The 21893-nt window shown below is 42.0% G+C and overlaps 1 protein-coding gene across 1 annotated transcript in view; it reads left to right on the forward strand.

Moving 5' to 3' along the window:
* Positions 1–21893, forward strand: part of CRELD1 (cysteine rich with EGF like domains 1) — a 571547-nt gene that overhangs the window by 242476 nt on the left and 307178 nt on the right. Inside the window, exon 5 of the mRNA XM_044078710.1 lies at positions 17614–17705. Coding sequence (XP_043934645.1) covers positions 17614–17705 — 92 coding nt within the window. The remainder of the gene's footprint in view (positions 1–17613; positions 17706–21893) is intronic.

The raw sequence follows: 21893 nt of genomic DNA on the forward strand, positions 1-21893 counted from the left end.
GCTTTATTAGACTGGACTTCTGAGAAGTAGATGTCAAACAGGAGGGGACCCAGGACTGAGCCCTGTGGTACTCCACATGTTCTCTGTGTTTCACTGTTGCAGTCTTCACACTTGAGTTATCCTGCCAAGGGTAGCCCTCAGTCGGCCTGAATACCAGAGGCTTAGTATTTCTGCATTTGTGGCTGTCGCTCCAGGACTGACGTCAGGTCGTCAGTGGTATAAAATCAGGCAGCTGACGCCATTTACATCGGTATTTCTTTCCGAGGAGCCTGAAGCAGAAGCAGTTTGCACAAGTGCCGGTCATCCTCTGCCTTAGTTTTTGTTTCCGAAATTGAAGTTGAAGTCTTCTAAAGCTAAGTACCCCATTGGGGATCCTTTTTTCTTGCTCTAACCGATGTCAGAAAAAGTTAACAATTGTCTCGCCTGTGGAAAGCAAATACTACACCGAGATATCCATTCTTTCTGCGTCACCTGTTTAGGCCCAGACCGCAATGTCCCTCGCTGTCGGTTTTGTGCTTTGTTCAATGCCAGAACTATGTCATTGGGCCCTTATCATAGCCAAATACTTTCGCTCCCGATGTCTGTGTTCCGAAATGGCTTTGGTAAGCCATCCAACTACAGATCTTCTGAAAAAAATGTAAGGATAAAGACAGACCGCACAGGTCCAAAACTGCCGACGACGCTTCTGTTAAGCTAGTTGCCAGCTCGCTGGTACTCAGTGAGGTGCTTTCACAGCCCCTGATGCCCACTTCTGTGGATTCGCAGGCCGCTACCAAGACCTGTTTGGAGTCTGGTATGCCGCAAGACTCTTTTTTAACTAAGGATCCTGCGGATGTCTCTACCTTGGATGGGTCCGGAGCCACTGAGCAGGCACCGGCTTCCGAGGAAGTTCTTCACACTTCCGATATTTGACTCAAACCAATGACTTCTTTTGTGTCTTCAGTTCTTTCTAAAACTACCCAGTGTCTAAGGCCCAGGGTGCGAACTACACCTAAAAAAACGACGACCCAAGCTCAAGCACCTGCTTCCATGCCTCAGTCTCAAATGCTGAAAATGGCAGAAAACCTTATCTTGCTTATTAGGGGAAGCCAGACTACCCCTTCTGAAAGAAAGAGACTTGTCCTCAGCAGTTTTATCTGACCAGGAGTCTGACTCTGAGGTTTCTGAATATGGAGACATGCCCTTGTCTGCTTATGCGGATTCGTATGCAGAGGAATCCATTCCTTCTGGCTCTCCTCCAGAGGATTTTTCTTTTGATGAAACCCTACATACTTTGAGAGAGCATTTTCATTGGGAATAGCAGGATTATCCTCAGTCCAAAAAGAGTCTCGGGAATTTTTAGATTTACCACAGCACAGACCCTTAGCTATTCCTGCTGTCCTGGATGTTGTAGATGATGTTTTCATGGAATCCAGTTTAACTCCTGACACCCTACCACCTGCTCCCAGGATACCTGACAGGTATTACAGAGTCCCTGACTCGCACAAATTTATTTTAAAAAATCCTGCTGCTGACCCAGAGGTCATCTCCCAAAGACCTAAAGGAATAAAAGCAACCACAGCTAAGGATCCCACCTCTTCTGACAGGGATTACCGATTTTTAGACAGATGGGGTAAAAAAGTATACACCTCTGCAACTCTTGCCATTAGAGCACTAAATTGTCAGTTCCATGTGTTAAAATACCAGCAACATACAATGGAACTCCTTAAACAAAAATTATCTACCTTTTCAGCTTGTGCAGAAAATAATTACAGGAGCTTATGCATTCTGCAAACCAAGTTACTAAGCATACCTTGCAATGTGGCTTTGAGCCCTAGAAGCATCCTGCAAGGCAGCAGTCACAGGTTCTGTACTTAGAAGGCATGCTTGGCTGAAGGAACACATCTTGCCAGACCATGTCATATCAAATTTATTGGACGCACTATTGAACAAAGACAATTTGTTTGGCACCAAGGCAGAAGAGGTTTTAAAAAAGATGGAAGAAAAAGCTAAATCTATGCAGACAGTTAGACTTTTTGCAAGTTCAGCCTCCGAGATTCAGTAGGCATTGCCCCTCCAAGCACTGGTCCTTTCCAGCCCCCTCAAGGCTGGCTCTGACTAGACCTAGGGAAAGTAGACCCCCCCTCCCCCAGACAGCAGTTCCAGGGAATGCAGAGATCTAAGCAATGAAGTACCTCCACTTCTAAAACAGAAAGTGCTAAGCCACCCCCATATGGAAAGAACTCACAATGACTTTTTCAACTCCACCCCTTACCTCTGCCCACCTGCTTGTGCCCCTAGGAGGAAAACCTGCCTGCCATGGAAAAAAACTGGGCTTCCATCACCAACGACTGATGGGTCCTCAACATTGTGTCCCAGGGGTACACACACTGCCAACCCCAAAAGTGTTCCCAGATCTTCCTCCAAACCAGTGGGCAGAGGCCCAAAACCAAGTTAATTCCCTGCTCTCCATGAGGGCAATACAGCCTGTTCCTGCAGACCAGATAGGCCAAGGTTTCTATTCCAGACTTTTCCTGATACCCAGAAAAGAGGGCACCTGGTGCGCAATCCTAGATCTATCAATTCTAAACACCTTCCTGGTGATACCAAAATTCAAAATGCTCACCCTCTAGCAGCTTCTTCCTATGCTATCCAAAGATGCTTGGTTAGCCACCCTAGACCTAAAAGAGCCCTATCTACACATCTCAGTCGGGGATTCTTGCAGGAAATATCTACGTTTCAGGGCAGGATCTATGCACTTTCAGTTCTCTGCGCTTCCCTTTGGCTTATCCATTGCTCCCAGAGTTTTCACCAAATGCCTGGCTCCAGCCATTGCTTTTTGCAGACAAAGAAATATTGAAATTTACCCATACTTGGATGACTGCCTGATTCAGGCAGACAGTCAGGAAAAGCTGTTACAGCACCTGACCTTTGTAAAGGACCTACTGACCTCACTGGGGTACACTATAAATGAAAAGAAATCCAAACTAGTCCCCAGTCAGAAAATTGTATTCCTGGGAGCAAGCCTAGACACAGCATCCCAAATGACATTCTTTACTCCAGAAAAACAAGCCTATCTGACAAGCTAAGTCTCTCAACTAGCCACAGGGAAAATCTTGCAAGCTCTAGGGTTCATGGCTTCCTGCATTCTTCTAATTCCATATGCCAGACTGCATATGAGGAAACTTCAGTGGTACTTAAAAAGCCTTTGGTGTCAACCTCTCAAGACCTGGAAACTATCATACCTATGATACCTTGTCTAAGGAAAGATTTTCTTTGGTGGGCAGCACATGCAACCACAACAAGGGCCTTCCCTTTTCACAACCCCATGCCACCCAGACGTATCAGACTATGCCTGGGCCTGAGTGCGCACCTGGACGACTGGTGCATTCAGGGCCATTGCAGCCCAAATCAAATACATCTGCACATCAACCAAAAAGAGATGCTAGCTGTTCAGCGTGCTCTGACAGCTTTCAGACCCCTATTCTTTCTGGGGCCTCTATTAATCAAAACAGACAACAACACAGTGATGTGATAATCAGCAAGCAGGGAGGAACTCATGCTTATCCACTCTGCAGGCTAGCCATGACCCTTTGGCATACGGCTTCAGCTATGCAAATTCACCTGCTAGCACAATTCCTGCCAGGCAACCAAAACTCTCTGCAGGCAACTTGAGCAGGAATCTCCTAGACCCACACAAGTGGCAATTAAACCACAGCATCTTCAGCCTCGTAACCCAGAAATGGGGTACCCCGAACTTGGACCTATTTGCCTCCCACAACAACCACCAGCTCAGCAAATTCTGCACCAGGGAACCTCGCAGCAAGGCCTGGAAAGTGGATGCCCTATCCTTCCAATGGGTAAACCTCTTGATCTATGCATTTCCCCCTCTATCTCTTCTTACAAGGGTACTACTCAAAATAAGGGAGGAAAAACCCAGAGCAATCCTGATTGCCCCAGACTGGCCATGCCAACACTGGTACCCACTACTGCACAGTCTGTCACCGCTGCCTCCATGGCACCTCCCTCAGATTTCAACTCTCCTGACCCAACAGAATAGAGAATTCTTGCATCCACAATTACAGACCCTGAACCTGGCAGCCTGGTTTATTCCTTGACCTCTCCTCCAGTGGCCAGCCTAAGCAAGCAAGTCCTGGACGTTATACATGAAGCCAGATGTCCCAGCACTACAAAATCCTATGCTGACAAGTGGAAAAGGTATTATTCCTGGATCCAGGTTAAAGGAGCTGAACCAGCACAGCCCTCTCTACTTCTCATCCTGGATTACCTAGCAGACCTACTTCACAGGTGCCTATCCTTCTCTTCTGTTAAAATTCATGCCTCTGCCATCTCTGCTCATTACAGCACATAGCCACCTCTCTTTTCTCACCCTCTCATCAAGCAGTTCCTAAGAGGGGCTAACAATTTAAGGTCGCTAAGAAGAGATCCTACCCCAGCATGGGACCTTAAATTTGTGTTGGAAAAGCTCACGCTACCCCCCTATGAGCCTGCAGCTTCAGCAGAGTTAAAATTCCCCTCTTGGAAAACAGCCTTGCTTCTGGCCATCACTTCAGCTAGAAGAGTGTCTGAGCTACAAGCACTCATGGCAGTGGAACCTTTCATCATTTTTCATGCTGACAGGGTCTCTCTCAGGACTAGCCCAACTTTCATGCCTAAAGTGGTGTCCAGTGTGGCTCTCAACCAATCCATTCATTTACCCACCTTTTTCACTAAGCCTCAAAATAAGGGGAAAGGGATCCTGTACTCTTTAGATGTGCACAGACAGCTCAGATTCTACCCAGATAGTACTAAGCCCTTTAGGAAAACTGACCAGTTACTAGTCAGCTTTGCAGCAATTGCGGAGGGCAAGGCCATATCCAAACAAACTATCTCCAAATGGATAGCACACTGTATCCATTTCTTTTATAAACACCATGGGTAACCACCTCCTCAGGGGGTCAGGACACATTCCGCAAGGGCAACTTCCACCTCTGCAGCTTTTTTCAGAAGGGTCCCTACCAGGGACATCCTGGAGGCTGCAACATTGAGTTCTGTTCTTACCTTCACCAAGCATTACCACCTGCCTATCCTTTCCAAATCCAAAGCAGGCTTGGCAACCGCAGTCTTGCAGGGCATACTAGCCAGCCCCAACTCTTCTTGACTACTTCCACCCTTTACTTCAGCTTTGGGAATCAACCCTAGTGTGATGACTGCAGCAGTGAAACACGAAGAACATAGTACAGTTGTGTACACTTACCATAAATGTAGATGTTCGAGTGTATTCACTGTTGCAGTCCTGGTTGCCCACCCTCTATCCCCCTTGTCTCCCTCACTCTCTGTCTTCCTCATGATTACAGGGCTTTTTGGTATTTACTTTCTACTGGTGGTGTTCTTCCACCATAACCTAGCTCCCTATTTGGGGGCTCCTGACATTTGAGGCAAGTAAAACTGATGTGATGGCATCGGCTGTCTGATTTTATACCACTGTCGACCTGACGTCAGTCTTGGAGCAGTAGCAAACAATACAGAAATACTAAGCATCTGGTATTCGGGCTGACTGAGGGCTACCCCTGACAGGATAACACAAGTGTGATGACTGCAACAGTGAGTACACTCGAACATCTACATTTATGGTAAGTGTACACAACTGTACTGTCACTGGTCTGAAGTTGGATTTGGAGTCAGCTAGTTTCACTGTGTGGGTTCTGTCAGTGAGCCAGTTGGCCACCCATCTTGTGACATAGGGATTTATTCCCAGTCTAGTGAGTTTATCTATAATTCCACAGTGGGGGGTGGTGTCGATAGCCTTAGTGAGGTCAAAATAGTCTGTGTGCACCACCTTATCCTCGTCCACTGCTCTGGTGACTGTTTCAAAGAAGTCAGTAGGTTTAGAAGACATGACCTACCTTTTACAAACCTAAACTGAGTGGGGATTGGCTTCCACTTCTGTCTTAAGAAGAATGAAGTTGGCTTTGGAAAAGTTTTTTATGGTGGTTTCCTTAATGGTGGGTGGGGGCGGGATATTGATGTCTAGGGCGATTAGCTTGTGGTCTGATCTGACCAGTGAGGAGTTGACCTCTGGCGTGAAACATTGGTTGCCCATAAGGTCCAGGATATTGCTGCCCCTGGTGGGGGTATGATCAAGCTGATCCAGGGCATTGCAATTTATGAATTTCAGAAAGCGCTGAGCAAATGAGTTAGTACATGAGTAGTTTTCCCAGTTGATGGTGGGGTAATTGAAATCGCCCATTATTAGAGTATTGGGCTGTACCTTAATATTACCCAGTATATCAAGAAACATGAAGTGGGCATCCAGGGGCATGGCAGGGGATGTGCAACCAGCTACAACCTGGATTGCAGTCTTGCCCAGTGTTAGCTGCTCTTGGATAATTTCGGATGCATTATGTTCATAGGTAGGTACTAGGCTATCGGCCCTGGGGCCTATACAAGCCCAGCCAAAAAGGTTCCCTGGCTTTTGCTACCCAAGAAAATTATTTTCCTGTGCCACTGTCGAACAGAGCCACAGAGGTGATCCCCGGGGTGAATTTGCTATTTCCCATCCAATCATCAAGATTTTTCTTGAAGAGTGCTAATGAGAAGCTTTGTTTGATATAGATAGGTAGTAGTATGGGAAGTCTCTGGGACAGGAATCTATCCCTCCGGCATGTTCTGTTTATTGTGGTGACAAGGTTTAGGTCCCTAGAGCGTGTAGCTCGGAGGGATTGGGATTTCTTTAAGTGGAGCATGTTCAACAGCTCTGGGTTTGACATAGCTTACTATGTTAGGCAGAGATCACCTCTGAGTAGGCGATATGCGACGGAGTAAAGCTGGAGTTTTTTGAGACGGTCTGCATAGGGCATCTGTTTGAGGCCAGTAATCCTCTTTGTGAGGTATTTCTGCAGCCTTTCCAGTTGTTGTAGATGTCTTGTGAGGTACATACCAAAAGGGGCATTGTACTCTATAATGGCTCTAATGAGTGATGAGTAGAGGGGAACAATGACTTTTTTTTTCTGGATGAGAAACCTTTTGTGATGAGTTGTGCCACTTAGAAGGATTTCCTGACTACTGTGGTGATGTCAGGAAATCCTTCTACGTGGCACACCTCATCACAAAAGGTTTCTCATCCAGAAAAAAAGAGGTAATTGTTGCCCTCTACTCATGTTGAGCAACTAGCCTGGAGGTGTGGATATCTGTAATGAATATGGACGCACCTCCTCCTTTAGTGTTTTGGTCCAGGTTAGGTGGCCGAAAGGTGTGGTATGAGTTATAGCCTGGTAGTGCAGGAGTTTTTTAGATTAGGTTCATAGATTAGGTTCATAGATTAGTACTAGGCTAAATGCCCTTATGGGCCATTTCACACCTATCCAATTACCCATGTGAAAATCAAACCTTGCACCTTGTATCTGTAAGGTAAACACCTTAACCATTATGCCATCCTCCCACTCTAGTGCCTTGAACCAGGTCTCCATCACTGCACAGATGTTGATGCTCTCCATTTTGAGGAGTGCCTCGAGTGAGTGCATTTTAAGGTTTAGACTTCTAGCACTGAATAACATTACCCTCAGGTTTTGCTTGCTTATACCTGCTATGGTGGTGAGTTAGTCATTTGAACCTTGCCTAAAAAAGGCACTGTAGGCGCTGCAAGAGCCTTAGCCAGTGTCCGGAATCCCAGGAGTGACAGGTGCAGGCCATCTATGGCAAAGCATCGTGGTATATTGATCATGTCATCCCAGGCAGACAGACACTGGATCCCCTTAGAATGACACCAGATGCTTAGCCAATTGTTGAAGTTCTTCATTTTGTCCTTGTATTGTGGTATCATTCTGGGCGATGTCGGGATGCTACTCATGGCTAGGGTCATACCTGCCTGGGCTACAAGATCCAGAGCTCCCCATGTCTCTTTTCATATAGTCCAGGGAGGTACATCTCAGGTCATTCACACCAACATGGAAAATGACAGAGTCATATTTGTACTTGTTGTGGCGTGACCTGAGTGCTTGTGTTATGTGGTGGATCCTGGCACCTAACAGGCAGCTGATAGTAACTTTCTCCTTATTTAGCCTGGTGAGTGGGACATCACTGTGCTTGAGTCACCTATGACTAGTGTGTTGGGTACATTGTTTTGCATTATGGGCTAAGGTTGAGTGGCACACTGATTTTGCGGGCTATGTGTCATTTGGGTAGTGTTGGGGGGAGGTGGTTGCTTGAGTTTTAGCTTTGGAGGTCTCTATTTGGGCAGATTTTTATTGAGAACCTCTGCTAATGTAGGTGTGTGTTTTGTGTTACTGTGTGTGGATTTAGGTGGACTACGTGTTGAGTGTGGTGTGGTGCAGTTGTTTACTTTCTCCCCTTGACCATCTAGTACAGTCTTGGCTGGAGAGAGCTTGCCTTCCAGTCTGTCTATATAAGTGTGCCTCTCACAGGTTGTAGTGTTGGGTGGTAGGAGGAGAGGGTTGTCAGTGTACATGAGGCAATTGCTACATTGCCCCAAGATGCCCAGATTCATCAGGTGGACAGGGGAAAATACTGGGAGTTGACCCTTAAACATGCCTGTCAGCAGTGATTTCATAATAAAAGGAAGGAATGGGGCCGATGCATATGTTTTTTTATTTGCAGTAGATGCTTATATATGAGCAACATAAATCATTTCACTAACCATAAAAATAAAAAATGTACTGGGAAGAGACATTTTCAGCATGTGACTCCAAATTAGTACTAGATGTATATAACCAGCTACAAGTCCTGAGAGCACTTCTGTGTAGGGAAGATAATTAGGAAATTATCCCAGAGGATTTACCAAGATACATATGCCATTAGAAACAAACATGGACTCTACATCTATTATATGCTCACAGTGGCTTCTGGTTAAAAGCAATTTTTCATGCTTACATCTTGAGAGAACTTAATAAAACAGAGAATGGTTGAGACATAAATTCACTTGCCTGAGACTAGATGACTGCGCTGGCAAATCTTCCTAGATGTTTGTAACTCCCCTGGGCTCTGAGGAAGTGTTGCAGTTAACAGCCTGCTCAAAAGAAGAAAACTACCTCATGAAAAATAATACCAGAGCTGAAGCAAGCATAAGTCAATGAAAATAACATCCTTCTCCCGAAGAACCACAGTTGGGACAAAACACAAGTTAGAGCATGAATGACCTTTTGGGATGAAATAATTTTCCAAATGGCACCTGCTCCTTTTTTTTTCCATTTTTCTGAACTTTTCTTTGTTTTTGTATTTTTACCTCTGAATTCTGCTGAGAGAAGTAATAGGGCTGGTCCTTATTTTACTTTTAGCCTACAACACATCTTTCAGCTTTATAGATGTTTACTAGGCTAACAACTGTAAGGGCCTTTAAGCCTAGCCATGCATCCCAAATCTGTGACAAGTTCTGGTACCCTTGGTAAGTGTAAGCAGGGGTTTTGGAGGTGAAATATTTACAAGCAGGGGCATTGGAGTTACAGGCTGCCTGTGTCCATTAGAAACGTAGGTGCCAAACCAGGGATGAATTTCCTGTTCCCCATCCAGTTGTCCAAGTTACACTTGAATTGATTTGGGGAGAAACTGTGCTTCACATGCATGGTGAGCCTGCTCCAGAGAAGTGGTAGTCTCTGGGATACATACCTGTCTCTCCAGCAGGTCCTATTTGTATCACAGACAAGGTTTAAGTCTTTAGAAGGCTAATTCTGGTGCTGTTTATTTTGTGGCTGTGCAGGAAGTTCAGGAGAGTGGGGTCTAATGATGTCTTTTATTTATTTTATTTATAAAAACCACAAATAACTACAACTTAGAAAAGAAGAACCAAAGTGATAGTAAACAAATAACGCCAAGTCGATGCTGCAAAGAATCCTTTTACTTGTTAGCGCTTTCATGCACGCCAATGCATGCACTTCTTCAGACAAGTTATACAAGAAAGTATATGGATATTTATACATACTGCAGTGCCATTTTAATTGAACAATTAAATAATTGATCAATCTTTAAACAGCTCAAATGAGTTAGTCTATACTAATATGTTACAGAGAAATCGTTGTTGGTTTCTTACTATCTACCATTCTTACTAAGCATACATTATAATTCTATTTACACAAAGAACCTTATAAAGAGACATTTTAAACTTTATATTTCATATTTGCCCGATAAAATTTTTTTAAAATTAAATAATATAATGATTTTAAAACAGCAACTTACTTTCTAAATGAAACCAAAAATGAATTTATGCAATAATCGGTATATGTTTTTTTAAAAATATGTATATTCTATATTATTTATTTTTCATAGGATCCCAAATATCGCTATACTAAAATTAAATATTTAAATATATATATATATATATATATATATATATGCTCTTAGAATATATAAATAAACTTGAATGCAAAAAAGAAGATAATATATGTTACAACTGCCACTTGATATTTAAGAGAATTTTTTCCTTCTTATCTATCCAGAGCTCTTAACTTTAATAAGCATTTAATCGAGCACATATCGTTGATCCCAGGGTGTGAATATGCATTCGTTTTAAACTGCCATAGGAGTTCCCGTTCCTGAAGTACCAAGTGCCAGGGTCCTCCTCTAGGGTTTTTGTGTACTATTTCAACCACATTAAATAAAAAACTATGTGTATTGTTCTCAAGTATGTGTTTAGCTAGGGCGTTGGAAATATTCTGCTTGGCAATGGCATATAAATGCTCATAGATGCGTTGTTTTAGCTGGCGTTCCGTTTTACCTAAATAAAATACGGAACATACTATACAATACATATAAATGGCACTGCAGTATGTATAAATTTATTTTATTTGACATTTGTTAACTGGGTTAGTCCGACTGGGCAGCAGCCATTTTTTAGCAGAGAACTGTGGAGAAAAACTCCAAGTGGTACAAGTAACAATAAGCAAATCTCAGAGTATACATAAACATGTTAGTTTGTACGCATACAATATAGTCAGAAAAAATACTTGCTAGGTATGTACAGTGAATTAAAACAAATTAGAGTTCAATAGTTATATACTGTATAAAAGAAGATCGACTAAAAAGTGGATCACACATGCAAAAAATATTTTACACACACACTATATATATATATATATATATATATATATATATGGTTTACTATTACAAGGTCGAACGGCACTCCTTCGACTGTACTATAGTCGACAACGGAAGGTCGTAAATGTCGAATGTCGAAGTCAAAAAATCAATCTAGGAACGGTGTTAACATGGGTTGAGGTAGGTGTTCATATTATTCTGAACTACAAACATCTCCCCTACCTCGACCCATGTTGAAACCCATTCCTAGATTGTTTTTTGAGTTCATGATATCAGTTTCGACCTACCGTTGTCGACTATACTACAGTCGAAGGAGTGCCGTTCGACCTTTTAATATATATATATATATATATATATATATATATATATATATATATATATATATATATATATATATATATACACACACACACACACACACACACACACACACACACACACACACACACACACACACACACACCCTATGTACAGAGACCTAAGGCACAGTTCACCATCCCATCCTGTATGTTCACCTGACATCCTATCCTGTATGTTATTCATTGATCTCTCATGAACAACCTGTAGGAGACCGAATACAGGGACAGGGTCTTGAGGTGGTCTGCATAGGACATGTTACTTATGCCCTGTATTCTTTTAGTGAAGAACCTCTGTGGACATTTCAATTGTTGGATATCCCTGATTTAGGTACATACCAAAGGAGGCATTGTACTCAGTGATAGTTTTGATGAATGCCGAATGCAGTGGCACATTTACTTCCTTGCACCTGGATGCCATACGTTTAACTTGTAGCTTTGATTTCACAGCGGTCTCTTTTACATTTCTGTTGAATAGATTTTTTTTTTCTGTTATGGACTTCAACTTGTGTTTCTACTACCATTGCGTTCCTCTTTTTATGATGTCGTTATGGAAGAATTGTAACCGACCTTACTGTGTAAGGACAGGAATGCCTCTATACCCTTTGACAGGGATAAATGTAGCTCATACCTTTTGATTTTAACTTATTTTGGTCTGGTCAAAATGTACTCTGATCCACTTTTGTGGCACTTCAGTCGTGCAAAGTTTTTTAGGGCAGACCGTCAGATCTTTCTGGGATTTCTTACTCACTTGTGACTAGCTCAGTTGTAGGGACTCAGTTTACCACCGTTCACTGTTTTACAATTGCCTTATACACATCCCTCCACTGGTCATTTAGGTACTTATTTGCCCACTCTTTTCAAAGCAGCACACATACCACTGATCAGTCTAATAACTCAGACATTGCTTCTCCTTGGTAAATGTGACAGTTAATTTGCTATAATGTTTCATATCTCACTGGCCAGCCTGTCTACAATTGGAGTGCAAAAACGCTTTTGATAAGCACACTGGTTCTGGGATGTGTCTGGGGAATCCCAAACAGTACTGAGCTTAAAAATGATGCAATAGTCCCTGCAGGATGTGTTTGAAATGCCACAAAACACTCTGGGAAGGCTGAGTAGCAGATTAGAGGCAGTGAGGGTTGTGGCAGTATTTTAGCTTGGCTAAAAACAGTCTGAAAAGATTTCCTGACTGCAGTAAATCATTTTTATTCAGTTTAACCATTAGTGATATTTATATTACTCTAAAAATGTGTAGGTTATGTTTAATATGTATAATGCGTCTGCCATAGGTTGTCAGATTTCTTTTTGTAAGAGAGTTTTCTTGGCCTTAAAGTTTTGATTGCTCATATTTTCAAGTGTGCTTTTTGCCAAATCTAGCAGTTGTCAATTGGAAGAAAATGGCTTGTGGCAACTAAATGGGGGTTTTGTTGCTAATGATGAAGCTTTCTAATATCCCAAAAGTAAAGATAGCAACCCAGTAATTTTTTGATGAGTAGCACCAGTCATTAGTTTGGTTAAGGCCCTCTTTCAGGATGTTCACATCACTAGGGGGATTTGACAGTGCCCAGCTTGGATTCATCTTCAAACTTGGTCAGCCACAGACCACTGGTTTTGGCTTGCACCTCAAAAAAGTATATCCCAAACAGTAGAAACCCCAAGACCAGTCCGTGGGGTACGTCGCTTGGTATGGGTCTACTACTAGAGGTAGCTTCCCCTGTTTTGTTTGAGTGGGTTCTATCAGTGAGCCAGTAGCTACCCATCTGGTAACATATGGCCTGATGCCTAGCTGGAAGAGTTTATCTATTATGCCCAAGTGAGGAATATTGGAGAAGGCTTTGGCTAAGTCAAGGTAGGTGGTGGGCACTGTCTTGCCCTCATCCATGGCTTTGGTGACTGTTTTGAAGAAGGCTACCAAGTTTAACAAGCATGATCTCCCTTTGACAAAACCAAACTGTGTAGGATCAAACATTTAGAGGTTGCCAATGTCCTTGTTTATAAGGTCCATGGTAATGTGTTCCATGGCCTTGCAGATCAGGCTAGTTAGGCTGATAGGCCTATAATTGCCTGGGTCGGTGGACGTTCCACCTTTGTGCAGAGGGATGACCGTGGCTGTCCTCCATTCTGCTAGGACGAAGCCGATGCATAGGCTTTGGCTGAATAGGGTGCCTAGTGGTCTTGAGAGCTCTTGCCTCAGTTCATGTAGGACACAGCCAGGGAAGTTGTCAGGTCCCAGGAAGGCTGTATTTTTTGCTTTTGAGAGGGTGTTGATAACCTGCTCCCTGGGTGATGAGGGGAGTGGGGTAGGTGCTAGGGATGTCCAGATTTACTGAGGGGGGGCCGTTTCCACTGAATTTGTCTGTCAGCAGGTTGGCTATATTTATGGCGTTTTTGTATGTGGTATTCTTGACTGCCAATTCAGAGCAGATTTGGGGGTTACGTTTGAGATTGTGGATGTATGCAAAGAAGGCCTTGTGATTGTCCTTAGTGGATGTGGCCATTTTGGACTCGTTAGCCTTACAGGATTTCACCAGTGACCTTATTTGCTTGTTCAGACAAAGGAGAGATTGCTTCCAACTTGGCACCTGCTCCTTCTTGGTCCTGGACAGCATTTTTTTCCATTTATTATAGAGTCTTTTTATTGCTGTTGTCCACCAGACAGATTTACGTTTCCTTGAGGAAGATGATTTGGTCCCGTCAGGTATTGCTGAGTCCATGCAGCTATATAGGTGCTCATAGTTTTTCGGTGTAGGCTTGGACATTAGTGCTTGTTCCAACTGAAGGGATATTGGCTGAGAAGCTGCTTATACCTGTTCTATAGTCCGCTTTGGAAAAGTTTTTTTGTTCGACCCTGGCAAGTGGGGGTAGGGATCAGGGGAGATGGTGACTTTGAAAGTGATTGCTTTATGGTCAGATCTTACCAAGGAGGATGACACTGTAGGGGTGCTACAGTGGCTACTGATGTTGGTTAGTACCAGATGCAAGATATTTTCATCTCTTGTGGGGGTGTCAACCAGCTGATCCAATGTATTGGTATTGATAAAGTCGAGGAATCTCTGGGCATTCATGTTTGAGCTAGAGTAGCTCTTCCACTCTATGGTTGGGTAGTTAAAGTCACCCAAGATCAGGGTAGATGGCTGATTCTTGATGGATTCAAGTTGTTGTTGTTGTTTGTCTTTCGGCTTTTCCCGGTAAGGGGTTGCCACAGCGGAACTCCAGTCCGCTAATGATTGGCAGTAGATTTTTATGAAACGCTGAGGTGCCAGCTCGAAGCCCAACCTTCAATGAAGGCACGCCTATTTACGCACGCATGTCTTTCGAACACTACCCAACCACGGGGAAGACATGCAGACTCCACACAGAAGGCACTCCCAGGCCAAGCCGAGAATCGAACGGGAGAACCTCTTGCTGTGAGGTAACGCTACCGCCGTGTCCTGGATTAAAGTAATTCTACATATTTGCTATGAAACAAATGAAACAGTGAATCAACTCGAGAACAAAAACCTTACAAATTTTATTGCAAATACTAACAGAGTAAATAAAAAAAAAATTGCACTGCTGGAGCTACCAAAGCCTGAGCAGTAAGAGTTGAATTGAAAAAGTGTTTATAGCTTTACAGAGGATTAAATGCACTGCATGGGGCAACATGTACATACACTACAAAAACTATTTTTTTTCAGGAAAATAAACAAAAAGAGGAACACATTTACATAACTGAATGATTAGAAAAAACAAAAATGAAATATGACATTTGCAAATGCCATGCTATTGCATATGTAATTTAGACTGGCATACAAGAACAACTGCATTTTTAACTGGCAAGCTTATCAAAAAATTACTGGGTTGCTATCTTTACTAAGCTTCATCATTAGCAACAAAAACCCCATTTAGTTGCCAAAAGACATTTTCCTCCAATTGACAACTGCTAGATTTGACAAAAAGCATGCTTGAAAATATGAGCAATCAAAACTTTAAAAAGAAATCTGACAGCCTATGGCAGACACATTATACATATTAAAGATAACCTACACATTTTTAGAGTAATATAAATATCACTAATGGTTAAACTGAATAAAAACGATTTACTGCAGTCAGGAAATATTTTCAAACTGTTTTTTGGCCAAACTAAAATACTGCCACAACACCCACTGCCTCTGATCTGCTACTCAGCCTTCCCAGAGTGTTTTGTGGCATTTCAAACATATCCTGCAGGGACTAATACATCATTTCTAAGCTCAGTACTGTTAGGGATTTCCCAGACACATCCCAGGACCAGTGTGCTTACCAAAAACATTTTTCCACTCCAATTGTAGACAAGCTGGTCAGTGGGATATGAAACATTATAGCAAATCATCTGTTGCATTCACCAAGGAGAAGCAATGTCTGAGGTATTAGACTGATCAGTGGTATGTGTGCTGCTTTGAAAAGAGTGGACAAATGAGTACCTAAATGACCAGTGGAGGGATGTGCATAGGGAAATTGTAAAACAGTGAATGGTGGTAAACAGAGTCCCTACAACTGAGCTAGTCACAAGTGAGTAAGAAATCCCAGAAAGATCTGCCCTGCCCTTTGTGGAAAATGGTGTCCCAACTAATTATCACATTAATAACAATGTACTAAGCATACAGTCAGTTGTGAGGGACTTGGGCACCCAGGTTGATAGCAACCCGACTGTTGACCACCATGTTGCCTGCGGTCTATGGAAAGCTTTCTACATGGCCCACTTCATAAGTAAGGGTATTTCATCCAGGAATAAGGAGGTTATAACATTCCTGTACTCCTCCCTTATCAAACCCATTATCGAGTACAGTGCCCCCTTTGGCATGTACCTTGTCAAGCACATGTAGCAGTTAGAACGCCTACAGAGATTCCTGACCAGGAAAATCTAGGGTCTCAAACACTTATCCTGTACAGGTAGGCTAAAAGCCCTGTCCCTTTACTCAGTCTCATACAGACTGCTCAGAGGTGGCCTGTGTTTGGCATACAAGACCGTCTCAGACTCAGCCTTGATATAGTTGTTGCATATCCGTAAGTCAAACTCCACTCGCACAACCCACACACAAGGTCTCAACCTGGTCTGTGACATTAATAGAACCTGTTGGCGGGATAGATTTGTGTCCCAACACCTCCCCCATCTATGGAATAGATTTCCTCTCCATGGCAGATAGAGTACCTCACTAGCCTTCTTTAAGAGGAACCTGGATGACTGGATAGGAGACAGAAAATATATTCCTGGGATCCCACCTGTGTCCCTGCTGGACAGGGAAAACAGATGCTGACTTTGTGGGAACATGGGTGAAATTCTTGCCTAGGCTTATAAGGGCCTCCGGGCCAATAGCCTAGTATCATTCTATGAACAACTTTTGCAGGAAACCACTTCATAATGCAAGGTTAATTTACTGCTTTCCGAAAATGCAAGTCATCTCCTGATAGAGTCCTTTCCTCCTTTACATTACACCTTCAAAGTGATTGCTTCATTTTTTTCCAAGGGTTTCAACTCCGCATTGTATCCTGCTTGCCACTTCAGAGCTTATTTGTGTATTTTTTCTGCTACAATTATTTTTTTCTTTGCTAGCAGTGTTTCTACTGATGGTGCTGTATGTGGTAGTGAGAGTCGCATAGCAGCTTACGGGTAGGCCAAACTGATAAGGTGAAGACACTTTCTTTCCCCTGTTTGCTGTAGAAATAAAAAGGTCCATTGAGTTACAGTACTAACATGGTTAATTGATAAGTACATAATACTTGGTAAAGTACCTGCTCTGACAGTATTTCTCATTCATGTATACTTTATTGGTTTTGAATGGAGCCAGTATATGTGCTTAGATTGTGATTACTTTCGCAAGTGAACCAGGTTTGTCAGCTTTATCCCATATTTTTGTATTTTGAAGTGGGATAAACTTTTTTCTGAATGTGCGCAAGACAGTTGGTAAAATTTGATATTTCTGAAGATGACTGAATTGGTTGTATGAACTTTGTTATTCACAAATTCAGATATATTTTATTTATTTTCATGGTTACCACTTCCACACAAATTGTGTTTTTAATGGTATTTATAACAGTGAAGCTGTGGATCATTTAAGAACTGTGAGGCTACTTTCAAGTACTCCAAAGGTTAAAAGATAGGAACCAAACTGAAGTCCTAAGAACCCTGAACATTGAGTATATTATTATTCTGCTGTGGTAATATGAGCAAGTCCATTACAAATACATATTCTGTCTCCCCCTCCCTTAGGAAGGATAATGGTAGTGACCTGTTTCAGTGGATGTGCATGGATGGTATCAAAGCTTGCTGCCCAAATGGAACATTTGGACCAGAATGCAAAGGTGAGTAATTCATTACAAAAGTTGTCAATGTTAATATGCATGTTTTTAGTTGTTTGTATGTATTGTTCAATTGTTCAGCGTTTGCTGCTGCTTTTATTTAGAGAAAGCTGTTTACTGCATGTTAAAAGATGGTGGGGGGTGTCTGTTAATAACTCGTAGTGTTCTTTGCATTTTATATCACTCTGCATTCATATTTGTTTAGTAAGCAAGGTCCACTTTTCAGCAGTTTGTCTACCAGGATCTTTCCAAAGGCAGTGTATCCCATGGAGACCTTTCTAAACAGTTTTCTTATCTTCGTCCATCATTTTAAAAACTGTGTTCCACTACAGCACTTCAAGTTTATGGTTTATATGTTGTTTTTTTCAACTTTTAAACCTGCTGTCTTGTAGTTTGTCAATGTTCATCTTTACACGACATCTTCAAACTGATGCATGAGTGGAAACATACTTGGAGATCCATCAGGCATGCAATCTAATAAGCATACCTTAACTGGTCTATTCTCCCTCCATTTTTCTTTCACACCACAAGCAGTTCTCCCTCAGAAGATCAGAAGGTTGGTAAGTTGTTTGTCTTCTTTATGCTATGCGAGGAAGCTTCTCATATAAGTAAACAAACTGTGTCCAAGTAGCTTGCCCACTGCATTATTTTCTTCCAGTAAGAAACAAGTCAACTTTTGACTGATGTGATCAGAGAACATTGTGCTGGTCTGGTTGTTAGTTATGGTCAGTGCTTGCTTTAGTGATGTGCTTATTGCACACTTTTGCTCTTTTTCTTCAGGGCTTAAAGCTCTTCCAAGGGGGGCTGGAAACTCTCTCCCTTTATTAATTGTCTGATGGACTTTGAGAGAAGATCTCTGTCTTACATCTGACATTACAGACCTAATTTACCTGGAGAATTCTATCTATAAATCCAGTATCTCCACCAGTACTATGACAAGGGACCAGCATCTTTACCAACATGTATATAAAACATGGTGGAGGAATAGGTGTATAACCCAGTGCATCCCTAACTTCTCTTCCGGCTGTTCCCGTTAGGGGTCGCCACAGCAGATCATCTCTTTCCATTTCTTTCTGTCCTCTGCATATTGCTCTGTCACACCAACCACCTGCATGTCCTCTCTCACTACATCCATAAACCTTATCTTAGGCCTTCCTCTTTTCCTCTTACCTGGCAGCTCCATCCTTAGCATCCTTTTCCCAATATACCCAGTTTCCCTCCTCAGCACATGTCCAAACCAATGCAATTTCTCCTCTCTGACTTTGTTTCCAAACCATCCAACCTGAGCTGACCCTCTAATATACCGATTCCTTATCCTGTCCATCCTTGTCACACCCAGTGCAAATCTTAACATTTTTAACTCTGCCACCTCCATCTCTGACTCCTGCCTTTTTGTCAATGCCACTGTCTCCAATCCATACAACATAGCTGGTCTCACTACCCTCTTGTAAACCTTCGCTTTCACTCTTACTGGTACCCGTCTGTCACAAATCACTCCTGACACTCTTCTCCACCCACTCCACCCTGCCTGTACTCTCTTCTTTACCTCTCTTCCGCACTCACCATTACTCTGAACTGTTGATCCCAAGTACTTAAACTCATCCACCTTTGCCAACTCTACTCCCTGCATCCTCACCATTCCTCTATCCTCCCTCTCATTCACACACACATATTCTGTCTTAGTCTTGCTGACCTTCATTCCTCTCCTCTCTAGATATCTCCATCTCTTCAGGGTCTCCTCAACCTGGTCCCTACTCTCACTACAGATCACAATGTCATCTACAAACATCATAGTCCACATGGACTCCTGTCTGATCTCGTCTGTCAACCTGTCCATCACCATTGCAAGCAAGAAAGGGCTCAGAGCTGATCCTTGATGTAATCCCACCTCCACCCTAAACACATTTGTCACTCCCACTGCACAGTGCATCCCTAACTAACCTCTGGAATAAACTTCCCATTCATATTACGTAGCATGACTCACTATTTTTCTTTAAACATAAACTAGGTGACTGGATGGGTTTCTACAAATTTACTCTGAGATTAACTGGTATGGACTTCCTGGAGCGAGGGTACTGCCTAAGTAAAACGGTGACTGTCCTGTCACTGCACATCCGTTTTTATTATAATCTGTATTTCCTGTGATTGAGTAGGGCACTGATTGGGAGTGCTGTGTTTTAATACATTTTATCCTGAATCATTTCCTTGGATCCATTGTTGCTGCTTCCAGGTGTTTAGGGTTGGTGTTCCGCTTGGTAATCTAACAATGCATTCCAGTCTGAAGAGAACACTTTGAAGTAAGATACAACAGATAAGCTATACATTCATAACAAAGCCTGTGTTCAGACTGTGAAGCCTTTCTGGAATGCACACTCCTTGACATTCAGAAAATATGTTCTTTGAACTGCCCGTAGCTGTCCTCTGTTTGAAGTCTGCTATATCTTAAAGTTGTTTGACATTAAGTGGGCATTTCCCCAGTCTGACAAGGGACTGAGTAATGTGTGCGCCATTTTTACATGCTTTATTTCAAGAAAGGACAAAGTTATAACTTTAGTGCCCAGTCTTGTTGTAGTTTTAGTACCACAAGTCCAAACAATACCTGGAATTATGTATTGTAAAAGCATGCAACTCCATACAGAGCTATCCTCTAGTAAATCTGTAAGCAAGACTAACCACATTTATCTTCACCAGTCTATATACTAGTAGTAATGTGTTAATTGAAGCTCTTTTGAAGCATGTCTAACATGCTGAGCTCATAAATAGTGTAGGCATAGATGTGTTCATTGTATTCCAACAATGGGCAGAACAAAGATGTCCATATGGTACCTGGAATGTCTGCATCCCTTGTCACTGTGGCATAACATTAGTTCCAACATAACTAAAGTTTTATTTCTTATTAATAAAGCATATTTATGGCAAAGTACTTTGTCAGTAATAGTAAAACTGAGATCCTTAAACTCACTCTTGACCATCTTGGTCTGGCCATCAAGGCTGAGCAACCTTCTTATGATTAATGGTCCAACGAACATGGATTGTATTTGTCCATGTTAAACGTTAGTCCTAGGCTTGAATCTCACCCTTGTACAGAATCCATACAAGTACTACAAATGTTGTGGTTATCGTTAGATGTTAACAAGGTACTCACTTTACACTCATTGGCATATTTTGAAATTCAGACCCTTTCTAGTTCTGTAAAAGATTAAAAACATAATCAGTTGAAAAGAACGGGTCCTAGAACAGAGTTTTGGTGTATACCCGATGTTACAGTTCTCCCAATATCAGATGTCCATTTTTTTACCATTTATCTAACTTTTATCTAATGCTCTATACCTGTTTATATTTAAACATAAAATGATTTTGCCAAATCAGGATAAGTTGTGGCCACTGATAAAATTAAGCTTGTCATTGTTTACTGACCGACTAAAAAGCCAGCATGATTTTAACTGCTGGAAAGTACAAGTCAAACATTACTCCATGAGTTTCCCAATAGTACTAGTCAAGACTAGGAGGTCTACAGTTTTGGTCCAGTTTCCTGCTCCATTTTTATAAATAGGAATGATAGCCACCTCTTTCCTCTTAGTACCAACTACAGTAAACAGTTAATGGTAAACCAAGTAATGTCCAGTTTCACTAGCTGTATATCCACCAATATAATCTGGTCCCATAAATTAAGATTCCTCGATTCTATACATATGATTGAGCAGATGATGTTCCACGTTATTATATGACATTTTCAAGCATTAAGCAACAAGGGGGTCATACACAGTGTATATGTCAGCAGACCGAGAGAAGTATTTGCATTCACCGTAGAATTCACATATGTAAAGAATGATTTCTTGTTTTTAAGAAGTCTGAACAGTTTAAATGATATGTAGCTTGATAGTGAGCCATACTATGTTTAATTATTTGTTTCCTTCTGTTTACAATTGTTGAATAACTGACTTGAAACACTGAAAATATGCTATTTTTTAAATTTTATACCTTCTTGTATCTTCCTGTTGGCAGCTGTTAAATAACTCATTGACATACCAAAAATATGCTCGTTTTTCATTAATAATCTATCTATACTGTTACCACCAAGGCAGTGTACATGTGTTCTTAGTCCTGTTTTTGTGTCTAACATATCCCTGGAATAAAGTTCTCCAGTTTGTGAAGCCTTGTCCATATTTCAGGCCCTGACTGCATCTTACA

Source organism: Protopterus annectens, chromosome 7.part1 (assembly GCF_019279795.1).
Source record: "Protopterus annectens isolate FY-2018-M chromosome 7.part1, PAN1.0, whole genome shotgun sequence".
Classification (NCBI taxonomy): Eukaryota; Metazoa; Chordata; order Ceratodontiformes; family Protopteridae; genus Protopterus; species Protopterus annectens.